At 40.4% G+C, this 18,739-nt stretch overlaps 1 protein-coding gene and 1 long non-coding RNA gene across 3 annotated transcripts in view; one reads left to right on the plus strand and one right to left on the minus strand.

Moving 5' to 3' along the window:
- Positions 1 to 18,739, plus strand: part of DNM3 (dynamin 3) — a 348,064-nt gene that overhangs the window by 154,880 nt on the left and 174,445 nt on the right. For both annotated transcript variants that reach the window (XM_016221402.2, XM_087827594.1), the window contains exon 14: positions 465 to 578. In XM_016221402.2, the coding sequence (XP_016076888.1) occupies positions 465 to 578 (114 nt within the window). The remainder of the gene's footprint in view (positions 1 to 464; positions 579 to 18,739) is intronic.
- LOC107543796 (uncharacterized) lies at positions 9,150 to 15,412 on the minus strand. The gene is made up of 2 exons (XR_001603845.2): positions 12,731 to 15,412; positions 9,150 to 11,178 (listed from the first exon to the last, which is right to left on the minus strand). It is a non-coding gene; the product is annotated as an uncharacterized LOC107543796 (long non-coding RNA).

Raw genomic sequence — 18,739 nt, forward strand, 5'->3', positions numbered from 1 at the left:
GTTTTTTTCTTTTCACCATTTGGTGGCCAGTCTCTGGTGGGAATCCTGATGAGACCACACCAGGCAAACAAGTGGGCCACTGGGCTGGAATGGGAGCAGAGGCGGTGGATATGGGGCGTCTATTGCTGTTCACCCAATCAGCTAAAATGTTTCCAGTGTAGCAGCCGTGCCACAAACGGGCTGGCACAAGCCATTCGTCTCTCTTTCAGTCATTCTGCTTCCGCCGTCTGTATGAGTGTGCCATTTTGATTTTGTTCATTTGTTGGGAGAGACTTCCCTCTGGTTATCTGTGCTTTTGGAAGATAAATTACCTTGACTAGAGTAATAGAAGTTGAACTTTGGGAGAGCAATGCTGTTCTTACTGTGATTTGTATCTTGTTTTGAACTTCACTTAGTGAAAGACCTGTGCCCTCCACTGGCTCACGTTGAACTAAGTGTCTCTGCTGACCTGTGCTCTGTCCTAGGTGATTCGCAAGGGGTGGCTCACCATCAGCAACATCGGCATCATGAAAGGAGGCTCCAAGGGATACTGGTTCGTCCTTACTGCTGAAAGCCTGTCCTGGTATAAGGATGACGAGGTAAGCCGCAGAGGGCGACAGAGTTTTCTCATTTCAAGTTAATTGAGATTGTCATGATATTCAATTTTGAGACACTAGTGGTTCCTCGCTTGGGATGTATGTTTGAACAAGCACTGCCCCCCCCCCCCCCCCAGATCTTTAATTTTATAATATTCCCCTCAAATTTCTTTTACTTCTTTGGTGTAGTCACATGTTTGTTTACCTGAAGAAATGGAGTTAGGAGTCAATAGTTGGAAACTCTTTCTTTGTAATAATGACAAGGTACTGATACAGTGAAAGCAATTTTTATTAAATAACATGCTGAAAAGACTCATGGTAATAGAGCATTATAACAGCGAAATTAATAGCCGATGCTGAGTTAATAAAGCATTTTGGAATTGTTGCTGCGACATCAGTCTCAAATGACAGTGTTTTGAAAATGTCCAAATCACTCATCTTCAAGTCCCTGATAATTGTTTATATGAATTTTGTTCTTAGAGAATTTGATATCTATGTAAAAGCATGAATTATGATAATGGTGGTGTTCTGGTTCATGTTTGATGTTAATAATTTTGGTCCTGAAAAATAATAATAATTTTGGTCCTGTGACTTACAACTCATTTAAATCTGATAGCTATGAAAGTACAAAAAATATATATCATATTGTTCTTGCAGAGCCATTAAAGAGCTGTAGAGTGATACAGTGTTACTACTGCTCAATTTGGGAGGGCATGGATGGAAATTCAGCTCTGTTTTGGAAAATTTAACAGCTCTGGTCTGACCCGAGACATATTTGACTCTTATTATAATGCAGCATGCAAACATTCAATAAGAAAACAAGTCCATGATAGACGAGCTATTTGCAGGTGAGACTGTCTCACATTTATTTGGCTATAAAGAGCATGCATTTCAGACATAATAGTCCTTCTAATCTTGGCTTCATATCCTTTAAAAACACTACAAGGTATCTTTCTCAGTTGTTGGAAGAAAAACTTCATGTCTTATATAGTTTTTCTGTTTCCTAAGTGCCTTGTGTGTTAAATAAATATCAGATGATCAGGTGATTTCCCCTGAATTTTCTGCATTAAGAAATAGCAAATCCTATAGAAAGGTCCAGAGAAAATTTCTACTCCAAAGCTTTATTTTCAGTTTTTATGCCGTATATTTTACTGACTTCAGTCAAATGTGGAATCGGTTGTTGGGAGAGTCTGAGGACTAGCAGTGGTCACTTTCCTGTGCTGGCAGCTTAGATGTCCCTGTCATTCCGTGTAGCCCGCAGTGTTCAAAGCGCACAGAGAACAGATTGAGCTGTCAGAGGGGAGGAGGGTTTGGGGGGCTGGCTGAAAAAGGTGAAGGATTAGGCAAAAAAATAAAACCCAGCACACAGACACAGACAACGGAGGGGAAGGGGGGTGGGCAGATAGAAGAGGCTGCTGAGCTGGGCATGGGGTGCGGGATGGCAAGAAGAGAAGGAAGGCCAGCTAGGAGACTGTGACAGGCGAGAGAAGGTGGTGACATGTCCTCGGTGGCATGAGAGGAACTCTCAAGCTCAGGGTAGCAATTTGAAGGGCCACCTATAGCTACACTGCCGACCATTAAAAACTCTGCTGGAGAAAGAAGATAGAAAGTCTTCAAAATATTAATGCCTGACTCACGAATGACCCTTCTCCAGTGTCTGTGTCAGTGGGACAGAGCCTTTTCCCACCGGAGCCTTCATTCATTCGTTCCCACCTCCCCGGCCCCCATCCCAGGTGTCCCCTACCCTGCTCTTTCTCTGTCGGAGCTTCCGACACTGCAGACCACCTCTGAGCCTGCTCGCAGGGCGAAAGGAAGGGGGCAGCCCTGTCCCTTACTTATTGCTAGTGTTCAACAAGTAGTCTTTAGTGTGTGCTGGGGGCCGATGTTGGAAGGAGGGTATGGGGAAAGGAGGTCAAGGAGAAGTGTCAGGAGGGTGGGGCTCAGAGGCGCTGATTCATCTCTGGCCTCTTGAGTTTGCACCCAAGCGCCCATCCTTCAACAGCCATGGTTTAAATAATGCATAGGTTCCATAAAGCTCTTGCTGCCTGAGTTCAGCTACATATGAATGGGACATGCTTCTGTGAGCAACCTCAGAAAACCCAAGTTTAGACTATTTCTTTGTGAAAATAAGCCTCAGCTTGAACCCAGCTTCTGAGGTCAATTTGTTGTAAGTTGAGTGCTTGTCCTTTGTCCCCATGGTATCTGTCTCTACCCACATTGGCACCCTCATGCCTTGGAAATCCTGTTACTTGACCATTTCTCTTTCTTAGTCAAGCAAATGCGGCACAGTAAATATCATTAAGTTATTTATAGATTGGCTCATTTACTCAGTGATAACTACATTCACATTTTCACAGGGGATTGTGATATTTTTTTCCTGTGTTCTGCCCTCCTCCTGCTTTCTCGTGTAATTAGACTGGTATGTTTTCATTATAATCGAAGTGGCTGTTGAATAAATAGCATATTGCGTCATATGACTAGATATGGTTTTATTTAACTTGTGACAGGTTTGTAATAAATACAAACGACTTGCGAAATATATTTGTGATGAAAGAACAATGGCTCAGACTGTCCTCCAGGCTGACATTAATTGAACAAAAGACCTTATAGACCACATGCTCCGTGCGCTGAAAAGGGGGAGGTGCTGGAGGATGTGGGTTTGCTGGGACTAACTGCCAGGGTTGGAGCTAGTCACTCTTCTCTGAGCCTCAGTCTTTTCACTTACCAAATGGGAACCATGGCCAACTAAACCACTCCAAAGGGATTTTATAGGACTCTAGAAATCATATATTATTAAGTGCTTAAATAGACTTCTAGGTATTTATTTATTTATTTATTTATTTATTTATTTATTTATTTATTTATATTTTGAATCCTCACCTGAGGATATTTTTTCCATTGCTTTTCAGAGAGAGTGGAAGTGGGGAGAGAGAGGGAAGCATTGATGTGAGAGAGACACATTGATTGGTTGCCTCCTGCACATGCCCCGACTGGGGCCAGGGATCAAGCCGGCAACCTAGGTACTTGCCCTTGACCAGAGTTGAACCCAAGACCCTTCAGTCCATGGGCCAAAGCTCTAACCACTGAGTAAAACCAGCTGGGGCTATATATTTATTTTTGCCATTGCAAGTAAGACTATGCCTTCCCTCCGTGATGCCACTCTTTGACTCATGTCTTCTAATTTTTAATTTTTTGTCATCTCATATTGTGACATAGGGCATAGGGGGTCTTGTGTTTGTTTGTTTTTTAAGCAGAGAATATTAAGTTTCAAACAATAAGAGGAAACTCAGATCCCATTCCTTCAGCGAGACTTTCCATGCCACCTCCCCTTCAGCCTATGGGTTCTCCTACACTTCAGCCAAGAAGTGGAGATGAAATCAAACTATGCAGTTTCCTAGCCAAGCTGGCAGAGGCAAGAACATAATAACCCTATGTAATAATTTTAAGCTAGAGCTGGCATGACTGTAATAGTAAGCCCTAGCATTTTCCCTTCTTCTTCTGAACAGATCCACCCACCCTACCCTTGAATTTTAGACGAGTTCACGAACACCCTCCAGCATCTGTGGACTGTGCTTTTTGAACCATTACTCTACATTAAAATAATGTTATTTGTAATGTTACTGATGGATGAGCTTAACAGAAAGGTTTCCACCAGTGTCCTGAGCAATGTTATTTCTACGGTTATCTTCAGAGTCTTTATAATACAATGCAGTTGTGGTAGACGTGATTATCTGTTTGCTTGACATTACTCTAAGATTGGGGCTTTCTGCGGCACAAAAAGAAATAGACCATCTTTTACAGGATTAGACAGTTTAAAACTAATCACCAAGAGGATTTGCCCAAACCTAGATGTCCTTCTATGTCATGCTCTAGTACCCCAAACTCTGAAATTTCCTATGCAAGTGGCCCGAGGTGCATTTCTAGGGGCTGCATTGGTCTTGCTGGGTTTACCCTCCCAAGGGCATTTTGCTGGTGTGTGAGCTGTCCAAGGGAGTGAGGACAGAGCATAGATATGTAGGTTGTGTATCCACATATATCTTCTTGGGTTTGGAGTGGATGATGATACTTAGCTCCTTTGATTTCTAAGAAAATAATAACATAAGGATATTTGTAGTATTTATATCTACTAAGGATTTTGGGAAGAAATAGAGCAGTTCAAACAACCTCAAACAGATGTTAGATACCTCTCTGCACAATAGTTTTGACCAATGGACCTTCTACTTGGGTGTGTCACTGACAGCTCTAGCCTTGTGCTGGTCCAGCTCAAGGACATTGCATTGTTTTCCCTCTTTCTCTTCCCATATCTCCCCTCAATGCTGTCAATCTGGAATGCCCCAAACTCAAGGTGCTTTTTACTCTATTGTACATTCACTCTTCCTACATGCTCACCTTTGCAGATCCAAACTAGTCAAATGTTCAACCAAACGTAACAGACTTCCAGTTAACAAAATGCTCCCTAATTCAGCAGTAATTGTGGTTGTCAATAGCATCTCCACTATTAATTCTACCTGCTGAAACTCGTGCAGGTCAGCTTTCAGTGTGAATGGTAATTGATGATGATGATCATCCTCATAATGATGAACATCTATTGAGTATTTATAGTTTACCAGGCATTGAGCTAAGTTAGTACTTTATTTGCTTTCTCCATTTTAGAGTTGAAGATTGAGACTCAAAGAGAACGTGGAACTTAGTCTGCTGCTAAAAGTCAGTGTGTGCTCTTAACACCCGAACACTTCTGAACAAATATTTTCTGAGCAGCTGTTATGTACCAGACACTCTCCTAGTCATGGCAGACAAATGATTAGCAAGGAATTCATGGTACCTGCCCTTGTGAAGGATTTTTTTCCCCATTAGAGAAAACACATAAACAAACAGGAAAACAGATGCAGATTACAACCTATGAAGGAAATACATCCAGTGATTGGTTTGACTTAAAGAATGTCTGGGATGGGGTTCCCAGCATGGGGAATGTTCAGTTGGGTGTTCAGAGAAGGCTTATGTTGATACCTTGAGGCAAGATTGAACTTGATGAATTTAAGAAATGGAATTAAGGCCAGTATGGCTGAAACAAAGAGAGAAAAAGGACTCTATAAAGATTAAGGATTCTATAAAGATTAAGGATTTTGATCCTGAGAATGATGAGAAGCCTTTGAAGTTTGAAAGCTGGAGAGTCACACAGTAAGATTTGAATTTTTTGCAGATCCTTTTAGCTGCCTTGTAGAGAATACTTTGGAGAGCAAAGCTGGATTGGGGAATTGTTAGAAAGCTATTGCTCTAGTCCCCACAAGAGGTCATGGTAACTTGGGCTGGGGTAGGCTGATGGAAATGGATAGAAATGATGGATTTAAGAGATTTTTTTTCAGGAGGTGACACTGGTGTGACAACTCATCACATGTGCTAAGTATTGGATGAGTGTTTGAGTTCCTGCTAACCCGTAAGCCTCCTGAAACCAGGAGCCATTGTCTTGTTCACTGTTCTGCCACCAGGGGGCATGACACTGATAGGTGGCACTAAGGAAATACCAGCTGTGAACATGTGACCGAGATAATAATTCATCACATCCTGGCATCTCAAGTGCCTCAATTAAATTACTCAATTACAGAGTAAAATTGCCATGAGAGGTAAATTGTCTTAAAATTTTCTTAATCTTCATCATTGAAGGTTAATAGGTTTTTTCCTCCTCTAACTGTATGACTTCCTGGATGGAAGACCATTTAAGAAGAAAATAAATTTGACAATGTTGTTTTCATACATGATAAATATATTTGCATAGTTCCAGGAAGGAATTTAGAAAAGGGCAAGGTATGGGAATAAAATAGAAAGTGTCACATCAAAAGGATTTTGGGTTTTGGTAGTTTACATGAATACTTTAAAATTAGATTTAGAAATAAAACAGCTATGAATTTTTTAAAATGTATCTAAAATATGTATTTTGGAAGAATAAGAAATTCTGAATCAAGGAGAAAAGAGCCTTACTTTTAAAAATATCAGCGAGAAATGATAGTTAAAAATCTATGAAAGGGACTACTAGTTTATGAATAATAATAGCACATAGCCAATATTTATTCTATTTCTGTAGTCCAACACAAAGGTTAAAATGATAATGGAATACACATAGAGAAGTAGGGTAATTCGACAGAAGCATTTCCAGTGGAAATGTACTAACCATACACTGTTGAAGAAAGGCCAAAATCTGCATTAAAATAAGAACATTCTTCGGACTCAAAAAAATTACAGGCCTCATTTTTGTGGGTTGAAGTGTTTGGATAGCTTGATAAAGAGATTATATAATTCCCTTATAGGGATATTTACTTAGTATTGTTTTTATTACGTAGCTGTAACAGATGACAAATGTAACTTCGGTAATAGGAAACAAAATGACAGCTATATCCCCGGATGGCCAAAGCTGTGAGGACAAGAAGTTATAGAAATCTTTGTGTCTTTCCATTTTCACCTTTACCACCAAGATCCTGCCTGTTTCCCGCCAGGTCTGCCTGCTGCCTGAGGAGGTCGGGATTAACCCTGTGAGTGCTGTTCACAATCCTCTCTGAGTTGTTGAGAAAGCCAAAACTTAGATATCTTTTTACCAAAAACCAGTCCCAACAAATATCGAACTCTAAAACATTCATATTACTTGAAATTCTTCATGATCATAGTTATGTGTGTTTTTTCCACATACATAAACTGTTTCATGTTAGGTTTTTAAATGTAGGATTATTTCATATAAACATTTCCACATTCTAGCATTATCTATAAAGATTTATAATTTTAAAAACCATAGTATTATTCAACAAAGCGTAATGGCAAATGCTATTTAAAATTTATTAAAAATACTGGTAGACTCAGACCCACTCCCCTGTGTTACTTGTCCTACTTGAAAGTTTATACTGGAAGAACAGTATTAGCTTTCATATGACCCTTTCCCAGAAAAGTAACATTTTCAAATGTGCATCATATAATGAACTTCAATATAAATAACATTCTTTCAAGCATATTTTTTTGAGAGCCAAGTAGAAAAATGTAAAACCAAGATGTTAACCTCATGCTTTAAGGGAAAATTATTCGAAAAGTTATCCTTAGTGGCTCACTTCAGGATGACTCCGCTGGCCTCTTTGAGCTCCCTTTGGAGTCTGGGGGAATGGAACAGTCTCCTTTATGTTCTGACCCAGCTACATGTCATCCGGAGAGCCCTACGCACGCCCTGGGGCTGCCTTGCAGGGTACGGGGGAATGACCCACGGCTGGACTCCTGCTGGCGTTTGCTGCAGATGATAGAAGGCATTTCAGATTGTGTGGTACTATGTAAATGTTCTGTGAGAAATTTTGATACTGCCTTGCTGCTTATTTTTTACATTTTGTGAACTATTGTTTAGTACTTTATGTTCTGGTCCTGGGAGTTTTCTGTAAAGTAAAACTTTCTTTGCACACCATGCTTTGCAGATGACACATTTGCTTAGGCCCGATTGTTAAATGGAAGAATTTGGCCTTAATCATATATTTACTTCATAATTTTACTTTTTTTTTTTTTTTTTTTAAAAAAAAGAAACTATAGTGTCAGATTTGGTAAAATATGAAACTGTAGAAATTTTGAATCTCATGGAGTTTTTAGCCTTAAGACAGAATCTTTCATTATAAAAATGAAATATCTGAATAAAAACAGCTTGCTTTCGTCCAAAACACATGCTTAAAATGCGTGATTAGATTAAAACCCAAAAAACTTGGGGTAGCCTTGCACTACATTTTTTAAAAGCTTGACCAGAAACTTTCTAAGAAAAATGAAAATTGATTTTAAATAATGAAGTTAAAGCATTTTAGTGAAGCGAATCAAAACAGACACATTTCTAATTTTACCCCCCTCCCCCCCTTCCCCCCCCACTTTTCACCCTGCTCACTTAACTCCAGTTCACAGGGCGTAAACTGAGGTTTTGACATTTCCTCAAAAGATATGGCAAAATATACACCACATATCCATTAATCCACACCCTTGCCTTTTTTTTTTGACAATAATGGAATTGCCTGACCAGCTCAGTTGTTTCGAAGTTTGCAGTGAGTGGGGCGTGTATTCCAAGTGAGCGCACTGGCCCCATGCGCTCCATCCACCCTTGGAGCAGTAGCGTGAACTCCTGATTAGTTAAATGACGACACAGTCATAAATCTATGCATATCACGACACTTGGAGATGTCAGAGCTTCAATTTTAACTTTCTCTGCTTCCAAAAAGGAGAAGCAACTATTTCAACACACTTGAAAATTATGTTGGAAACAGATACTCTTTTCAGTATGTTTCACCCAGGTGCAAACTGGCTGAGTTTAACTCAAGATTCGTGATCTCCTGAGATATTATTTCCTCCCTCTTTTTCTTTTGTCCCTCTTTCTTAAGCAGTCATGATACAGAAACCTGAACTTTGTTTTCGGAGCAGACTTATTAGGATCACTTATTCTTTGCCAGGAGTCAGACTTGAAGTTCTGTTGTTTCGTTATACTGAGCACAGGGTGCTGCAAAGCTGTGTACTGTGAATGTCAAGGGCGGTAATTTACTGACAACATCAGGAAAAGAGAACTATAGAAAGCACAGGAGCATTTTCAGAAATGGGTTTTATTATATTTCATAGGCACCACTCACTTCACCTCTGGTGGGTTTCAATATCTAAATCAAAATAAAAGAATAATAATAATACATACGAGTTAAGTATTAAGCCAACAGATGAAAACCCCAGGCCCCCCGCCCCTCATTTTGGTTGTAGCTCTTGGTGTAGGTGCTACGGTGTGAGGGCTGCTTGCTTTCAACGGCTGGTTGTCATTCAGGCTGGGTTGTCATGTGACTGCCTGTCTGTGCCTGCTGTACAGGTGAGCGGATGTTCTGCACAGCAAGTGTAGACAGGCAGACACATGACAACTCCGTCCAGCCAGGCCCTTGGTTCCTTCGGGTTTCCTTTGCTCAGGGGCAGACACAGTCTGTTTTCCAGATTTGGTGATTTTTGGAGGGTCAGGGGAAAGGGAGAAAAACACACAATAGAATTAAACATTAAAACATTATGGAACTAAAAACAAGTTAGACTTTTGACTTTATTCAGAAAGGACACTCGTACATTTGTTCCCAAATGTGCTAACATGGATAATTGACTTGACAGAAAACTCATATTGAAATTTTAAGGCAAAAACAAACAAACGAAAAAAGATTAAACACCAGGTTTATTCTTAACTCCAGTTCATGTTATTACTGGCCCATATGCAGTCAGAGTTCAGAGCAATTGGACCAGATGTTTTCCCTCTTCCCCCAAACTCTGCATATTTTAAAACTGAAGTTAAAGATAAAGGCATGTTTATACATGTTTCTTGTAGTAGATAAGTACCATAGCCTTGCCCATGAAAAAGAAACTTATCATTTACATGGAAATGGCAGCCATTTTCAAAATAATTAACGAGCCTAATGCATTTGGCAGTTCAACCCGCTGACCTTGCATCTGATGCTTTGAGAGTGGGATTCTACACGGGCTTGTCTTTTTACCAATACTTTATTAAGCAACGGGAGCTTATTTAAATTTTCTCATGTCCTTTGTTAATGCAGTTTTTAAGTATGGATGTGAAAACCAAGTCAAAAGCAGTTGTGAGCTTAAGCCCTCTTCCTGATTGACCACAGAGCTGTGCCATGAGTCCGAGGGGTATAAACTAAACAGCTGCTGGCCACAGAGATGCTCGCTCAGAATGGGTTTGGACCTTTTTAGTGCACGACAGTTACAAAATAGTCTCCTAAACACAGAAAAAGGAAACTTCATTTCATATCCAAAAAATAAAGCAGGCCCTTTGGAAGATTTCTGTAGAACTCCTGTGAGAAAGAGTGATGGTGTTAAACGTACAGATAGGAAATTTAATTCTGGTGAGTCAAGAATAACTCTACTGTCTATTTTAATATAAATGATCAATTCATACCCGTAGAGGGATTTCACAAATTCCCCTGCCCTTTAAAAAACAAAATCTCCAGTCAAAATTTCAGTAAGTGGGATTTCTTCAAAAACTAAACCAAAACATTATTGTCCAAGGAGTGTGTAATGAGGAATTTTTCCTCCTCAAGAATTATAAAGAAAACAAGTAGTATATTTCCCTTTCATTGTAAAATTCTGAGAAAAATAGCAAATAGAAACTTTATGGAGAACAAAATAGTTTTTAGAAACTATGAAAAAATGAATTTTGTACACAGCTCAACCTTCATGCAGGGGTTAGATGTGCTACAGTTTTAAGAAAGAGTTGAGAAGTGCAAGTTTCCATTTATTTATTTAATTTCAAGAAAATAAATGTCTGACTGTTTCTGGTCATCCCTTCTGAGTAGAGGACTTTTGTTTTTTTTTCTTGACAGACTCAAAAACACCAGTGAACTTGGCTGCTATGAAATAATTACGAGGTCAGAGTATGCAAAAACAAATACCTCAGCAACTATTTTGCTATCGCTGCCGTGTTCAGTGCAACAGAGAATATTTATAGAGTGACTCACTTACAAAGAGCATATTTGTGGAAATTAAAAATTACTGTAATTCGGTATAGCTTTCCCTCTCTCTCCCATAAATACTTTGATCCAGTTAACTCTGCTCAATTAAGGAATGATGCAACCTGGAAAAACAGAAAGAAATATGTGTGAGTTCATATGCGCTCCTTTAATGAAAAACAATTCTAGTAAACCAAAATACCCCAAAACATCAGAGCCTGAAAAACCATAACTGTTTTTCAGGGGGGGGTAAATCTTGCTGAAAAACGATGACTCATAAGACTTTGGGACAATTTATGTTTCTAATAGGTTTTTAAAACACAATTATAGTAAATATGTGGCATCTGTACACCTCATAGTCTTGCTGAACCTGCCCCTGGGCATGCTAAAAAGGGAAAGGTTGAAAAATCAGTTGAGTGTTTTTTCTGTCTCCCAAGCTATAGAGTAAATATTAAGTCATTATCCCTTAAAATAATAGCTAAAATATGAAAGAGCTATGTACATTATTATCATAGTGTCATTTTTAATAAGGTCATTACCCTTTATTTCTGTTTTTGTCATTTATTTATTATCTTAAGAAAAAATGCAAGAAAAGAATTACGTTCCAAGTCTTCAATAGCAAAATTAAACCAAAGCAACTCCAGGAAACTGGTGGTTATAAGTCAGGAAATTAAAAATGAATATTTAATTAATTTACTTAATTAACTTCATTATTTCTTAATTAAAACTGATAAAAATTCTTCAAAAAAAAAAGGGATAACTATTTCTATCTACATAATTTGCAGCAAACCCAGGTAAAGAGGTAGAAGAAATCAAGTAAGAAAGTTTCCATCTTTACTCAGGAGTTTCCTGTCTCCTCTCAGGTTAAGCCTGACCTTCTCTAGTTGTTTTAAGCTGGGATTTCGGATGATGGTCTTTCATGTATTATTTGGACGTTATTTCACGGGTGGGATGTTCTCTTTCGAGAAGAGGAAAGGTTGTTTTTAAACAGCAGATCTCTTGTCAAGGAGCTGAAAGCTTTGGCTTCTCTCTCTTTTGTAAGGATGATGCTGGTGGCTGGTGGCTGAGTGAACTTTTTACTTTACCAAGTTGTGTTTTCCTTTATTCCCTAGAACAGTTTTATGACTTCAACCAGAGGGGGGGGGGGAGGAAAAATTCTATCAGTAGGAATTTTATGCCGACACTCTTTCCCACAGAGTGAAAAACTTGGGTGGTCTGTAGGCGAGAGGTGGGGGAGATAGTATATTTTGGTCTTTCAAAAACATAAACACATTATCCCGGTGGAAAGCCTGAGCGCCCAGCAGGAAGGACATTAAACCCCTTCACTAATTGCAGGAAAGTGATCAGTGTGAAATTTTGTCCCCTTGTAAACAAACCTTGGATTTTGAGATCTATGGCTGGGGGGGGGCAGTTTGAAAATGTAAATAAACTTTTCTATTGATCCTCCCAATTAAGAAAATGTGTGGGAAGCTAGAAGCTCCGGATCGCCTTTCTGTTAGATGGCAGGAAAATTCTTTTAACCCCAAACCTAGTCTAATTTACCAAGGCCGAAATGAGTAAGTACGAAGTTTCTATGAAGTGCGCTTTGGACAGGCCCTGCAAGCAATTTCCTCTTTCTGGCGATGCATTGCCATGCACAGTTTCATGCGATGCACAATGCTTCATTTTCATACTTACACTTCCCGCATATCCATGAGCAGTTTTAGTCGAAGATGATCACTGTTGGTTAGTTTCCTCTGGAATAGATCCCATGATCCCTAAAATATTTGTATGTCTCCTTACAAAGTCATATCAAAATCAAGTTAAGCATTACCCTAGCCTGGAAATAAAGTTAGTCTAGCTGTGTGTGCATACGAGTCGGGGTGTCCCCGTGCATACAGCAGTGTATGTGCCATGCTGCCTTCAGGCGGCAGAGGTTTAGAGAGCCAGCTTTTATTTTTCATCTTGCACTGAGCCCATGCCAGTTAAAAATAAGTACCGTTCCTTTTCATTTGTGAAAAGTCGGCATGAAAAATGGGTCGTCAGGACTCCACCAAGCACGTGTAGGGGCTCCTCGGCTCCCCCCGCACAAAGTTTTTCTGATGTTTCTACTCCTGTACTTACGCCAAGGACACCCTTGGGTCCCCTCTGTCTCCAAACTAAAAGTCATCCTGAGGGAGGAAATAGGTGAGGGGCCGATGGTGGTTAGTTTCTTTGAAATAAAAAAAAGCCATTTAATGTAAAGAAAGACATTTAAATTAAATACACATGAAATGAAAGTAAGTTATAAAATTCAATCATTTCTACAGAGGAAAAAACAAAAACAAAAACCCCCTCAAAATTTGAGACATCTTAAACGTTACCAAAGTGCCTTATGGCTTTCTTTCTTTACTAGCTGTATAAGTTAGTAAAAATACATTTCTTGGAAAAAAATAAGCTCTGGTAAGTATCTTATAGTTTCTCTCCTTAGTTTTCCTATGTAAAAGAAGCTGGAAAGATTTTAAAAATCTCACTTGTTCAATGAAAAGTAATTAATATGGAAGCCTCCACGTCACAATAGAAAACAAACCGTATCCTCTAAGTGGAGGAGACAGCCAAACCTCTCCTTTTTTATAATATTATAACTAAAAACCATGAATAGGAGAGAAAACATGGGGCTTTTCATACCAGTTTTAGGATGATCAAAAGGGTAATTTTTAAAATAAAAATCATTTTGACAAAAGATGACGTGGGGAACCTTTTATAATAAACTGTTTCTCAAAGGACGTGTGACAATTTTTTAATTGTTGCAAAATGTATAACTTAGAAAAGTATTTGCCTAGGGACCACGGAGAATTTAAGGGAGGGCAAAAGAGATTATATTCATTTTTCACAAAAGTCTACAGAACGGATGTTTTCATTATATAGAATTGTTTGGGGGTAACTATAAATAGGGGGTTGAGGGAATTAGGGGTGAGGCCGTACCATTTTTCCAGAACTTTCCTTAAGGGACCCACCTCTGAAGTTCAGCGCGGATCATATTGCAGCCCAGACTTTCTGCATTATTCTCTGTTGGGATTTCATTCAGCTTGAGGGTTTTCCTCCCTCCCACCTTCCCTCCCCCTTCACCTCCAGGACAGCTGGAAACTGACCAACAAAAACTTTGCCTTCGTTTACAAATTCCTTTTTTATCAGTGGCTTTCTAGACAAAGTACCTTATCATTTTAAATGCTCCGAGACATAGACGCATTGTAAAACCTAGGCGCGAGGGCTCAGCTGACCAGCAGTTATCAACCATTCTTGGATTTGAACAACAACAACAACAACAAAAACCCCCAAGCTATATATTGGGATAGCTGAAGACAGAGGTTTCTATTTCCCGGTTTATTCAGTTGCTGACTCAATAGTTCTGGGTTGGCGCTCTTTTCTGGGCAAGTCCCATCTGTGTGGTCTGGTGGGCAAAAAACTTGGCAGCCTCTTCTTTTATTGTTAGATCCTGTTATTCCTGGTACTTATCTTATGTAAGTAAAATTTCAGAAAAGCACGCTCCATAGAGCATTTAAAAAATAGCAAGTATTCTTTACTTTGGGGCAAAATGGGTCCAATCCTGGGACGTTCAAGTTATATAGCACAGCCCTCATTCAAACAAGTTTTTAAGACTCTTTCAACCATTGAAAACTAGCCTCATTCAAATATTTTTAGTGTTTGGAGTCTTTTTGTATTTCATTTTGGAGTGGAAAAAAATCTTTAAACTTAAGAAAATACTTATAAATCCTCAGAAAGCAAGTAACTTACAATAAATCACTATAAACCGCACCCCGTTGCTCTTTTACAGTAAACGAATAGCTCTCGGCCACACGAGTGCCTGTTTCTCGCATGTGACACAAATCATTGGCTCCCACCTCGGCTCTCCCGGGTCACACAGCCCAGGTGAGCGACAAGAGGGCCTTACCCGCAGGTCTTCCCCAGAGCAGTCTCTCCCCGGCGGTGTTCCCGAGGGCTCCTTGGTCCCTACTGTGCAAAACCTGTGAAGAAAAACACTGGATATGAGATTCGAAAGAGGAGCCAACAAACGTCCTCTCCTCGGAAACAGCCACTCTTGTCCCCAGCCGTCCAGGGCGTTGCTGTGCCTTGCCCAGTCTAACCAATGTGCAGACTACTGTACAACGGCATTGTCCTGAACAGGTAGTCTGAACACTGGGCCGACGGGGCAGGAGCTCCAGAAGCTTCCATCTGGGCACGTAAAATCCTCTCCCGGTCTTTGGGAACAGTTGCATTCGGCTCTCCCCCCTGGATCCTGCTGCACTGACTGAGCCCCACTCCAGCGCTGTGATTTTCAGCCTTGACGTGGCACATTTGCTGCAGACTGGGGAACTGGCAATGAATTTAGGACCGGGAAAAGGGGGAGGGCTGGGCTGGAGAGTCCATATATGGGATGATGTCACCCTGGGGAGGTTTGGGTATGCGCTGTGCCGCTGGAGAGACCGCTAGAATCGCCTGCTCTCAGACATGGGTCTGTGCGTAAAATGGTACCAGATGTTCTGGTGTAATGTTAAGCAGTCATTTCATCTTCAGGCCAGATTTTTTCCCTCAACTGGGCAGGAAGTGGGCCCCAGTATGGAAAAGCTGTAAAAAAAGAGTCGAGATGTACAGTTCTGCTCTGGCCAACTGAAAGGGAGTCCGTGGAGAAGGACAGCTTTGCTGTCTGATCCGGGCTCGGAAAGTCGTCTGAAGACACAGGGCAGATAAGAAAGTAAACAGAGAGCGAGCGCTGAGAGCCAGGGCTCCTTTGGAAACCTTTTTTTTTTTTTTTTTTTTTTTTTTTGTGCTTTCCTGTGGTACTTTATTTTCTGGTATTTCACTCGTCAAAAAGGGCAGATAAGTTCATTTTTTCCCCTCTCTCTCTCTGTCCCTCCTCCTCCTCGTCTGCTGGATCTGTCAGCGGCTTGCAGGCTGCTCTAGACTTGAACAGTAATTATAGCAACTTCCTGAAAGTGAAGCCCCCATGAAGTCTGGAGAAATGTTCTTTGTCATGGCCTCTCCATGAGTAATTAGTTCCACATGTGGCCTTCCCCGTTTCCCTCGGCGACTCCGGCTGCAGCTCGGAGCGCTGTGCTATACAGCTTGACCTAAAGGAACGTGAAAGTTGGGATTTCCAGCCTCCCCCATGAAATAACCGCTCCGCGCTCCCACCAAATTGGCCCTGGTGGATCCATGCTGTGACGTCCAGGGTTGTTTTTCACTGGTCATTCCGGATTCTCTGTGAACACTTTTGTTTTGTTCTAATGGTGTTCTGCTGCTTAGCTTTATCTCTCCTTAACTAAGTCTGTTGAAATTTGCCAAGTACCGCTTGACCAAAGGTGATAACATATCAGCCCACAGGCATCTCCTTTCCTTCTCCTGTCCTTGCTGTTTTCAATTATATATACTGGTGACTATTCCGAGTATGCAACTCTGACTCTCCCGCCATAGAATTCTGATTCGAGCTAGACTTCCCCAGACGTGACCTTGATTAATTGCCTCTCCTGAGCTCAGAATGTGAGAAAATTCCTACGTAGCTTCCACGTTTAATTTGAGTAGCCCAACTGAGAAATTTAGCTTCCTCTAAACAATTTACAGCCAAAGCGATTCATTTCTACTGGCCTTCTGTAATGCTTTTTCAGAAGGAGAAAAATCTACCTTTCTAAGTATGCTGGGCTGATTATTTGAAAAAGCTACAAGGGAGAGCTGTCGTAAGGCATTTGCTTTTCCTGAAATGTCTTCCTCTTGAATGAACACATCATGAAAGAGTTTAAAAGTTATTATAAGCCCCCGTCACCTTGGGAGGAAGATGAAATAAGATACAAATGAATGATCCAGCAGTTTGAGGTGGAACAGGGAGATTAGCCTTAGGCACATCATTCGCAGAGAGATTGAAGTCATCCCTGGAAGTCAGAAGGATCACCTCATGTCCCTGCTCTTCAGCTTCCATGCTTGTGTCTTCAGGGCCTAGAGCTTGAGCAAGCCCGGTATGACTCAACTCCTTGTGTGGTGCTGGAAAAATGCAAGTGTGACGACACACAACACAGTAGTCCTGTTACAAGTGGATGCCACTTCCATCCTTTTTCAGTGTCTGTATGTTTCTTCACAAGTCATCCGTCATCCTAGAGGAGCCATGGGCCGGAGGGAACCACAGTCCGCCAGGAGCCCCGGCTCCCAGGTGTGGGCTCGATTCTGCCACCATAGCGGAAGCCCTTCCTCTGCCCTCTTCTATTTATACTGATGAAACAGGCCTTGGAAATTTTGGGTAAGGCAGATGAAAGGTGGGGCTGATCAAACTGCTCCATGATTTCATCTTGGTTTACACATCTGTACTTTCTCAGATGGAGGGGGAGAGAGATCCCTTTCTCAAATAGGGGTTTTTATGATGTTTTATTCAAGGGACTAAAACTTAATCCTTCCTGCTTCTGAAGCATTTTCAGTGATTGTTCTACAGAAACAAGTGTAAAGACTGCGTCCCCTTCGCATATGATGCTGTCTCACTGGGCATGCAGTTGATTAGAGTGCTTTAGACTTATCTTTCCTCCAGATAGTTCAACCAGTATTTGTTCTTGCTGCCTACTCATGCACTAGTCACAGTGCCAGGGACTGGGCATATGAAGTTTGAGAAGATACGATTCCTGCCCTCAAAGAGCGTGCACTTACTTATAGTGTCAGGAATGCTCGTCTGTGATCAAGTTCAATCTGAAAAGTCCGCCATGCCTCTGTGGAAAGTTCTTGGCATTTCTTGGGAAATGGCCCTAGGACTTTTCCAGGTGTGTAAAGTTATCAGTGAAAATATCTGCATGTGATGGGCTCTAGAAAGCAAACTTAGACATCACTAAGACTTGACTTTGAGAACTGATGTTATTTAACTTGCTTATTTCAAAAGGTATTGACCAAGCTGATTATTTGAATCAATGGATGGCTTTGGTTGACTACAAAACTTGCTCTCTTTTAAAATGTCTTGGAAAAGAAACTGTTTCAGTTGGTTATTATTCCCAAGCTTGGCAAAATTTTGTGACTTTAGAAATTCTCAAATTGAAACCAGGCAGAGACTTGTTTCTATGTACTTATAAAGAAAAAGGGTTACTAGTGTTTACAATTAGAGTGTTTTGTGACGTCCAGATATGCACACTTCGGATAGTATTTATATTGCTTTAAATGTTTTGTTACAGGATTAGTGCCTGTGCCTTATAAACTTTCAAACAATAGAAAGTATGTAAAGAAAAAGTTCACTTTTCCCCCCCCCTCCACTTTCCTAACCCTTTCTGTTCTCCCAATAATAACAGTTTGGTGTGATTCTTTTTACCATCTTTGCAAGGGTCTTTTTATAGCTTCTCTACAGATTATAAAATCCACCAGTTTCTTATAATCGTATTATGGGGTAGATACTATTATCATTCTCATTGTATTGATTATGAAAATCGAGGTTCGGAGAGGTTAAGTAATAACTTTGTGGAATTACAGTAAGTGACAGAACTCAGCCTTTTTTTTTTTTTTTTAAATTCAGATGCCCGTGATTAGAGGCATATTGTCAACCCACAGACATGATTTCCCCCCTACAGAATTCTTATGGCCATTATAATTCTTGTTATTAATTTGTCAATTATCTGCTGCCTTCTCTTAGTTTTGAACTGAAATGTTATGTGTACTATTTATTATTTTACATATTTGGATACTTCTCTCCCCCCCCCCCCCCAAATAGAA

The sequence above is a fragment of the Miniopterus natalensis genome, chromosome 19, assembly GCF_054644295.1.
Source record: "Miniopterus natalensis isolate mMinNat1 chromosome 19, mMinNat1.hap1, whole genome shotgun sequence".
Taxonomy (NCBI): domain Eukaryota; kingdom Metazoa; phylum Chordata; class Mammalia; order Chiroptera; family Miniopteridae; genus Miniopterus; species Miniopterus natalensis.